Here is an 11167-nt window from a genome sequence, read left to right as displayed (position 1 = left end):
TCATTGCAGATGAACATTATTTATTTATATACAACGTAAATTACACATTTTTGTATGATAGAGGTGCTGTAATGTAAAATACTGTTTTAGATTTTTGTATTAATAGTAACTATCAACAAAATAATAATATACTCCCTGAATGGAGGTATCGTTACGCAACGGTTTAAAACGTTCCGGATGTTGTGTGCGCTTGAATATCCTCCGCATTATCGTTGGGCTGACTTTTTAAAAGAAAAATTGTGTTTGATAACAGTATTTGGTCTATACAAATTACGTTTTGTATTATGTTAGTTGTTTCAGTATTTGTTATTATACATTTTGGACCAAAACATGTACATTTTCGTTAACAATGTTGATAATAACATTAATAACGAATTGGTGGTAAACAACTAACTCTCATTTCGAGCGTATGTTGTAGGTATTGCCAGTAGAGTAATATTTATTATTAAGTACAACTTAACGATTAACAATTAAGTATTTATTAAATACCCATCACCACGATGAAGACTTACAAATTAACTGTCCATCAAAAGGCCTTCAGTAGTAAGTATAGTGCATATTGTATTGTTTAAATATTGTTAATTCGCGGATATTACATTTAGTCTTTTTTTTAATTTTACGATTTTAGGTTCGGAACTTATTGTCAATATTAAAGACTTTCCGAAAGCAATCATAGGTGATATTGTAGAGGTGTATCATTCAGACTCTGAACAAAATAAATTATTGCTACAAATTATGGCATTTAAAGATGATTTACAAAGTAAAGGTAATATATCGTTTTACAAGTTTTCAATTCATACATGATAGTCAGATAGTATATTAACTATTGTATAGACAATTTATTTTATTTATTCATTCAACTTAACAATGAGCGGAATTATTAACACGTTGACTGCCGGCGGGCTCAAGAATATTATTATTATATATTATAAATTTGTATGTGTACTGAATTTGAAAAAAAATTAAAAAAATTAAAATTGTTTTGTACATTAAAAAATTGCAATTATTCCTGCTACGCCACAGCGCAATTTTTAGATCATTATTGTATCTCCACGGAAAAGTTAATAATATAAATCCAAATTAATTTACGGCAGGCTGCGGCCGTATGGCCTCCTACGAATGATATGGCGCGGCAGCCGGGGGCCTATAAATTATCAATACCTAATTATTTTTAAATGGACGCCAGTGGCCACATGGCAGTCATCATGTTAAATTCATATCATGTTAAATTGAATTATTACTATAAATGAATGGACAATTAAGACAGTTAATATACTTAGGTACACTCTAGGCTGATTGGGCTACCAGTATTTCGGTATTTTTCCTGGTAGGCTAGTTCTTCAAATAACTATTTTAAAATACTATTTTATGTCAAAAAAATCATGATAGGTACATTTTTTCTTCTAGTGGGTACTAGAGTTGAAAAAGCTATTGGAGTTATATGGCTATTTATTTGTGGTAATTACATTACTTTAATAATGAATCATAAATAAAGAAAATTCACTTTTTGGTTTTATCCAATGTGAACATTGTTTCGTATGTCTACAAATCTGAGTAATCTGTATACATCCGTCATAGTACCATTCAAGATACCAACAAATCTTTATGAAGCACAATTATATACACATAGATTTCTATCTATAATCGTGTTATATTATTAACTATAAATTGGCAGGCATGTAAAAGAGGATTATCATTTTTCTGGTTTTTTATATATTCATTAAAGTATATTGTTAATAATAACACTATTGCAAGTATAGATACAATTTGTTTGTAAAATAAAAATATATATCAGATTTTGAGTGTGGATTTTGTTCATGTTGTACATTAAGAGGACGCTACACCTTCATGTGTTGGCTCCATCTTACAGATGTAAATGGATTATATTTTAAAATAAAATAGGGAGAACTAATTTTAATAGTATTACAATAGAAGGTTGCTTGTAACTTGAGGTGTGTGATTTATATTTTTAATTGATAGCTAATCAAATAAAATGTATAACCAAGCCATAATTTTAAGTATAAAGATCTTCTTTTAAAACTTCAGACACTCCTAACTATTTTATTAATGAATAATATTAAGTTCAAGTTTCCTTCATTTTGATTTAATATAATATATTTCTAACAAAACATTACACTGTGATTTGTGGCAAAACGTTTGAGATATCTAGTTGCACCGTATGGTAAGATTAAACATTATTAATATTATAAACATATTAATAGTTACTTCATAAGTTTATTTTCTAGTAATATTTACTAATTATTTAACCCATTGACGGTATTACTGTAATAAATTGGTATTGAGTGAGCGTGTATTCACTTCGCAGCTTTTTTGTCATTATTTATCATACAATAAACATAAAACATCAAAATCAGCACCAAATTTTTTATATTTTATACGTTTATAGATAATGTTTTTTTACCATTTTTTATGTATTAGGTATAACATTATTTAAAGTTTTATTTTTTTCCTTTTGCCCACTTTTTTTTTTATAAATTTTATATTGTTCTATTATTACATATAATATGTAATAATATAATATTATTCATCTAAGCCCAAGTGGTCTAAATTTTTGGGTGAGCTTCGAGCTCAATGCTCATTTTAAAAATATTGATGATATTCCATGTTAAGAAGTATTTAAGAAATATTTATAAAAGTATATTTGAAAACATGTTGATTCAAGGTTTAAATATTATGAGAGGAATCAAATAATATTTAGACAAGTAGTAATCAAAATAATAACAAGTTGAGTTTCATCCTCACCACAATACCAATGACAGGTTAAAATTATATTATTGTATCTAATATGTTTTAAAAAAAATAATTTCAGATACAATTAGCATTGAACATAGCGTTGCTAGCTTATTTCAATTGCATGCATATAGTGATGTTACAGTAAATATTGTGAGTCCAGAATCTGTCATATTAGATTCTGTTGAATTGACATTCAGAGATCAATATCTTGGACGATCAGAAATGTGGCGCTTAAGAAATTCAATGATTGATACTTGTGTATACAATAACAAAAAAATGGAATTTTGTGGAGGATATACTCGTGTTCAAGTTTATCAAATGTGGACCAAAGGAAAAATTGTTTCTTGTGGCGTTATCAGCCATAACACAAAGGTGTATAATTAATTGTAATACTTTACATTTGAAGTACTTTTTATTTATTTTTTATGCCAAATACAATTCTTTATTTTATAAAAAAAAAATATATGTATAATTTAACATAAAATATTTATTTGATAATATTGTTTTTAGTTTTTTTTTAAAATTAACTTAAAAAAAGCTAAGCAAAATTATTTCACTGATTTTGTTTGTAACTGTCAACCTATAAACTTGTGAGTGTTGAGTATTTGTATTGTCATGTATACAAAGTTAATACAACTTGCTAAAATTTGTGTTCCTAATTCTTTTATAATTAATGTGACAGTTTTGCTGACTTATATATTATATATTTACTGAATTTTTTTTTGCTTAGATAGTTTTTAGATCAGCTACAAGTATGGTATATATATTTCTTCAAATGACTTCTGAAATGTGGGAATTCAACTTTTTAGGAGATACTTATTTTGAAAAATCTGTGGATGGTTTTCTATTTGATTTATTTGAAAAATGGCGGGTAAGTTAGTAAATTAAACATTGATTTCTATATTTTATTTCTGGATTTCTTCAAAAATCATGAAGTTAATTGTCATGTGTTACTTAATTTATAATTATAAGAACTATATAATTATGTAATGTGTAACTATTACTAGTAATTATTCATCTAATTTTTGTAAATAGTATTTTGGCAGTAATCATGAAGTAACACTCGTTGTATTCTCGCGAGTTTTTTACAAAGCTAATAAATTAGAAGAATTTCCTGAAGCTATGAGAGAATGTCTTCAAGTTGATTACAAGAATCGTTTTTATGAAGATTTTTACAGGTAAATTAATAACTTTAAAATCAATATTATAATAAGTAACTCATTTTTTAATAAAACATTTTAGAATTATCGAGTTGGTATATTTAGAGGTAGGCTATGTCAGATAGAGTCATAGACTCATTAATATTAGAGTAGGGCATTACTATTTTATTAAGATGATATTTAGATAAAATTTTCTTTGGATAAATTCTACACGGATGATTTTTTTACTATAATTCGAATAATTTAAAAACATTATTCAAAATAATCATAGCTGAAAATTATTCGATAACAAAATCGTTCAACTAAATTTCAAATATAGTTAATCTAATAATTTTGGGTTATTTTATTTGAATAAACATGGTTGAAAGAGTTAAAGAAAAATACACATTGAAAACTATAGCTGACATTGTATTTAAAGTTACATGATTGAATAAATGTAAAAATATTTTTAAATAAAACAAATATACACCAATAGAAGAAACTATGAAAGTAAAGAATTAGATATGTTTTTTTTTTAATCATATTTAAATATTATAATATAAGTAATATGCTGTCATTAATAATTAGTGTAAATAATAATAAAAAAAATTCAATTTCAATAAATAAGTCTACTAATAGTAACATACATCTACTTTTAAATTTGTGTAGAGCTCTATATTTGACCAAGTTACAACTTGCCTATATTCAATAGCTAAATGGTATATGGTGTGTTCATGTGATAATACTTCATAGAATAAAACAATATTGTAGTGTGCATGTTCTATACTGCACCTCGCGTTCTTAGAGTGTTAGAACAAGTTAGATAATAAAAACCAACACAACATTTTATTATTAAATTATTAAAAAGATTTATTTAATTTAATATTTCACAAAATAATTAAAGTTATTATCAATATGAAGATAAAATGACTAAGTTATTCTACCTAACACTTAAAAGACTGAGACTATTATTAGTACCTAGGTACAATAATAGCATCTTCAATATTGATACATAGTTACTACTGAGGTACAGGTACAATAAGTTCATACTAGTATGCTATATACACGTAGTCTTACTAGAATAATTACGCAACGCCGGGTAATTCAGCTAGTAATAATATATAATCATAATTATCAGTGTGATCACAATGTAAGGTAACACCATAATCGAAGTTAAATATTTTGGCCTGATGAACTTTTATTGGAATGAATATTTTTTTGGGGGGGGGGGGGACCTAGGAGGTACTGAAATACATATTTGGTGAAATTTTAACACTTACGGTTAGAATTGTGCAGTACAAAATGTGTTTTTTTAATGTTAACACCTTTTTTGAACACATGATTTGGATTGGCTGAATTTTTTCAAGTCGATTTGATTCATCATACTTGGCTCTAAGTCATTAATCAATTTTGAAAAAAAAAAATTTTAAATTTACCTACCTGTATAATTTATTAATTTTAGGTTCATGTACTTCATTTTATATTTTTCATGACGTATTATAATTTCAATTCAAAAATCAAAAATCTTCACTTCTTTTAGGACAACTTTGTTTCTAATTTTTCTAATTTATTTCCGGACATTAAATTATGAATAATAATGTTAAATATTTAAATACTATGTACAATTTTGTTTGTATTTATTTTACTGCTTTAATGGAAATAAAACACAATATTCAACATTACTACTACTATAATTAATAATAATAATAATAATAAAAACAACAATTGTCAATACTTATAATAATAAAGATAATAATAGTAATAGTAACTTTTATAATATTTTCATAATAATACTACTAATGATAATAAAAATGGTAGTATAGTAGTATTTAAAATACAGGTTAAGTTATTTTATTTTGAACTTAGAGCCAAGTATCTTAATAGTCAAATTGACTTGAACAAATTGGGTTAATTCAAATCATGTGCTAAGAGTAGGTGTTAACATAAAAAAAATGCATTTTGTACTGCTTATGCGCTCACCGTTAGAAATTTGAAAATGTCACAAAAATGTATTTCAGGTTCCCTCCAAAATGCATTTCAATACAAGTTCATCCGGCCGAAATATTTAGTGTTACCTTAAATTGTAATCACACTGTATAGTACATATTTTGTATTAGTATTATTTGCTCTACATTTACTAAGAATTCTATTGAAATTTGAAATTTCTTTATGTGTAATATAATCAATATTAATAAGAGTTTATGTGTATAGAATATGGATATTTTCGAAAAATATATTCATCGTGTGATTTTACCAATACTTATATTCTTTAATTATTTTAATTAAAATCACTTTTGGGTTTCTAACCAAAAATTAATTATGTGATTAATGATGCTTGGATTGTAATGGATAAAAAATATTAAGTTTTTTTTATCATTAGTTGATCCCGTACTCTTTGTTGCCTCTTAAAAATGTCAACTCAATAAGAAACTGGCTTGTGATAGCGAAAGATGAAACTCACTTGTGATAATGCAAGCAGTATATTATTATCAAGTAGGTAATCGTGCAGTAGATTGCAAACCCTGCTAGGTGTGTAGGTAATGCTGTGCACTTTAAACTTGTTGCTCATTAAATATCCCATTCTATATGATTAATATGTTTTATTTTAATTTTTTTTTTTGTTTTGATTGTGGACACGCCGATGAGCAGCTATAAATGCAACTTAGCCACCTTGGTATATAATTTGCAAAAATTAAATTTGACCCAGGCTTCGATTAACCAATGGCAAAACAAAAAATACTAATTTCTACTAATCATTTCTGCTATAACCAATAGCAACCATTTATAAACAAAAATTTCTTTCTTAAATCTCAAAATACCTGTTTGAGCAACCTTTGAGTGAAATTATGAATCTAAATCATTCAGGGAACCACTCAAACACACAGAAGAATTACATTTGTACATTTTTATTTGAAAAGCATAAAGTATTTAATGATAAATCTAAGACTGATGTTTCTCACATAACATCTATACACAGCAACATTTTGAACACAGCAATTTGTAACTTTTCTTTGATGTTAAACTATCTTTCTTTTATTTTTATTTTATTAAGTTTGGGTAAGTTAATGATTTTTTTTAACTCAGTCAAGTTAAGTTATCATGCATCATTAAAAAAAATTGATTCATTTTTGGGTGACTCAGTTAAGTTAAAAGTTAATACACATTGGCAATCGGTTTAATCTTATCAGTAGAAACTCATACATTTCGATTTTCACCTAGCATATCTAAATTTAAACATAAATATTGATCAATTGACTTTGTTTGGGCACTTGTTGAACAATGCCTGTTGATGCATGATGATAAATAATTTACTTTTGATCATCATTAAAATGGTTATACAATACGCATCATTTTTTTTAAATTGTATTAATAATGTTTATACACTTTATATTATTTTATATACCTCACAACATATTTGGACTTATCTTGCGACACATCAGTGTGTCATGATACAGCTATTGAGAGACATTGCTTAATTGTCTTACCTCATAGCTTGTGTAAGTTGAATATTTCTCTAAAAATTAGTTGTATAATAAGGTATTAAAGGTATTATGATTTATTTTAGCATAAGTTTGCATAATTTTGTTATGTTTAAAATTTTAAAATTATTTAAGCATTTTGAATAGCATAAATATATAATTATTTAAGAGTCTATATTCAATTCATTTTCTGAGTAAAGTAACTATTTATTAATCAATATTAAATATTTGTTTTATACATTAAATATTATTCTCATATTCTACTATTTCTTTTATTAGGGTAGTAATTCAAAATGAACGTTATGAAGATTGGGCAGCAGCTTCATTAATGCTTCTTCGACGTCTTTATTATACATACAAAATAGACATTTTAAACTATCATCATAAAGTACTTCATGATTCTGGTGTTTCAATTAGTTCAATACCAGAAGCTTATTTATCACATGCATCTCAAGGCAATTTTCTTGAAGTATTAAATATGGCATTAAATGGTAAGTACATGGAATTGTTTGTATAAATCAGTACTCATTTTAATAATATGTTATTTAATTACTAACATGGAGTGTGAAAATTAGCTACTTTTAATAATTTACTCAGTTTTGAAAATATTAAAAAATAAAGTACTTATGCGATATGTTTAATATACATCTTAAAATAAGTCGGTAATTAGATAACTGCTCTTCTGTATTAAGTGGAATCTCAGTAGCTCTAACTTCAATGTCTCAAAGTTTCTGTATGTAGATATATTTTTCTGTTCTGATCATTCATTTACATATTTTAAATTAACTCGGTAACTCAAAGTTTTGAATTTTTTTTCTTCCTCTTGATACTCCTAGATACCGAGGTTCCATCATAGTAGGTGTCAATTGTACCTCAAAATTAAGTAGGCCACTGTAATGGATTTGTTAAACTAAAATTCAATGATACAAGTAACATACAGTCAATTATCTGAGCCAATTTTATTTCATTATACTCCTGTATGGCTATATTGTAATTATTTATTTTACAATCAATAAACCAACCTGGGTTTTTCAAATGAGAACCTACGTGTCTTAATGCAAATTGTGAATTAGATGACTTTTTTGAAAACGTTGATTTATTATAATTGAAATTTGAATGAAAAGTTATCTACTTATATTTGTTGACTATAGTCTTAAGTTATTGTATTTAAATACTTAAGTTATGTATATATATATTAGCTGTTTTCTTTTTGTTCATGGAGCTCTTGTTGCTAAAAAGTTTATTGAGTTCTAACAACTATGAATTTTAATTTTTAACAACTAATTATATAATATTATCCATATATTTATTTATTTTATTTATTTCAGCCTAGTTCAATAACATTATAATACAATTATGTACTATGTAATAAAAGCTGATGCGTAGCTGTTTTAGTGTGCTTACTTTGCTAAAGCTATTCTTCTTCTGATGTCTGATGTTGATTTATTATTAGAAGTTACAATGCTTTCAAGGTAGTAGAATCCTTGGACATGTTGTAACTGTGTATTGTTAATTTGAATATTACAATTTAGATCTAAGTGCATTTTTTTGGTTTCCAAAGCATCAATATGTTTTTATAGTATTATTATATATATAATACTGTTCATACAATGTTTTTATTAAAAATCAGTTCAACATACCATATTCCGTATTATTAATAATTTTATACATAAATTATATAAGAAGGCTCAAAATAGTTTTTATGTATGTAAAGGAAGCGTCTTTTCATATTTGGAAATAACACTAATTGTAATTAGGTTGCTCATTATTATTTTAGTATATGATCAATTTATTTTATTTTCTCTCTAAAATTGTTATTAGAAAACTAAAAAGAATTAAACTAATTGGTTAGTTACAAAAGAGATAGTTTTATTATTATGTTTTTTTTTTTAGTTTTTGAAAAACATTACATTGAAAGAAGTTTAGATCGGACCGGTCAATTAGCAATTGTTATATCTCCTGGTATGGGTGAATTTTACGTGGATAGACAGTTAACAAACATTACGAAACAAAGAGTTATGGATAATGGTGTAGGGATTGATTTGATCTGTGTCGGTCAAGAGCCATTGTATGCTGTCCCATTATTTTTGGTAAGATTAATGGTTGCCTAGCTCCAGTGTTCCTAAAGAACATCGTTTATGAATCCACATTCATATGTTCACGTCCATATTAAGTGAGCAATACGCGAACATCACTCATTTTTTTTCAAATTGAACTTGAACAGGAATGACATTTAAATTTTAATGAATTTGAACGATTTTTAATTTTAATTTATCTTAATACACACATTTTATTTACCTTTTAATAAATATATGTTTAAAATATATTTTGATTAATTTTTTACCGTATAATAATATTTTCTTATTATAATACCTATTATAAAAAAATTAAAAAAATTAAGTGAATAACCCAGTGCATGCGTTCATTTGAAAGAAACACGTACGTTCCTGAACACTACCTAGTTCCAATTTTCAAGGTGTAAATTGTCTTTTTGATTTTAACACACAACAAGTATTATCGCTAAATTAAATTTTTATTTTTATGTAGACTAAAATTATTAAGCATTTTAAACATTGGTCATTTTCATTTTAAATAAAGTGAAAAATTTAAAGAACCTACCGTGTTTTTGTGTCATTGACCTGAAGTCTTTTTTTTTTTTTAACATTCACTGTTTATTATGCCCATTAGCTTACAAAAAATGTGAAAGCTTATGCCATAGTTGACTACTGAGTGTTTGTGTTGATTTTATTCTGACTTTTTTATATTAGTTAGCTGTGGATAGTAGAGGTGTTCAAAACTCCCATATATTCATCGAGTCAGCTTTGCTCAAAAGTATTCGATAGTGCAGCATTTCTCATACTTTTTTGTTCACGGAGTCCTTATGTTCCTAAAAAAAATTACGGAGACCCAAAATTCAGAATTATCTATTTTAGGTAACAATAATTCATAAAAAATGAACATAATTATAAAAAATATGTGGGTTTATAAATAGTTTACAGTTTTAAACGTTTAAAATAATACATATTGGTACAGTCCAAATAATATTGAATAAAAGTATAAAAATTAAAAATGTAACTAAGAAATATAATAATGATTTAATAATTTGAATTTAATTAATACAGATAATATATTATGCCCAGGGAGTCACGGAGCTCCTAGACTACTCTCGCTGAGCCCTAGGGCTCCGCGGATCACAGTTTGAGAACCGCTGCAATAGTGAAACATGCATATTAATTGGCTTTTTTTAAACTATATCATTCTATTTACAACATTTGGAAGTATCCAGATTAATTAAATGAGTAAGGGGGAGGGGCTAAAAACAGGTTAGCAGGGCTACCACCAAAAAAACATACAAATTTACATCGATTTTAGTTATAACATAATTTTAACTTTCCATCATTTCTAAAATCAAAATGTTGTACTATTTTTATCTAATAAAAATTCTGGGCGGCCTATAGTATGATAAAATAATTGGATTTAGTTTATTGTCTTATAATACTATTTTACATATTATATTTATATAATGTTTTAGTTTCAAAATCGTGATGAATCTTTAGGAGATGACTGCAGTATTCCACATTGGATAAATTTAAGGTTTGTTTAATAATATATACTGTGATTTAAATTTCATTGTTTGTTATTTGACTAAGAATCCAATGTTCTTTTACTGAAAACTGAATAAAAATGTAATACATTTTACTGAATCATTATTTTATGTTTGAAATGAGTATTAAATTGTAATGTATTCGTAAGCATATTAGTATAGTTACATGTATGAACAATCATATATTATTG

General features: G+C 26.0%; 1 protein-coding gene across 2 annotated transcripts in view; it reads left to right on the top strand.

Annotated features, from left to right (window-relative positions):
* Positions 1–256: 256 nt before the first annotated feature.
* LOC111037211 (GATOR complex protein DEPDC5) overlaps positions 257–11167 on the top strand; it is a 33418-nt gene continuing 22507 nt past the window's right edge. For both annotated transcript variants that reach the window (XM_022319617.1, XM_022319616.1), the window contains exons 1-8: positions 257–543; positions 629–766; positions 2831–3126; positions 3485–3625; positions 3790–3932; positions 7652–7863; positions 9266–9462; positions 10905–10966. In XM_022319617.1, the coding sequence (XP_022175309.1) occupies positions 501–543; positions 629–766; positions 2831–3126; positions 3485–3625; positions 3790–3932; positions 7652–7863; positions 9266–9462; positions 10905–10966 (1232 nt within the window). In that variant the 5' untranslated portion in view covers positions 257–500. The remainder of the gene's footprint in view (positions 544–628; positions 767–2830; positions 3127–3484; positions 3626–3789; positions 3933–7651; positions 7864–9265; positions 9463–10904; positions 10967–11167) is intronic.

The sequence above is a fragment of the Myzus persicae genome, unplaced genomic scaffold, assembly GCF_001856785.1.
Source record: "Myzus persicae strain clone G006 unplaced genomic scaffold, MPER_G0061.0, whole genome shotgun sequence".
NCBI lineage: Eukaryota > Metazoa > Arthropoda > Insecta > Hemiptera > Aphididae > Myzus > Myzus persicae.
This window is presented reverse-complemented; position numbering and strand designations above follow the sequence as displayed.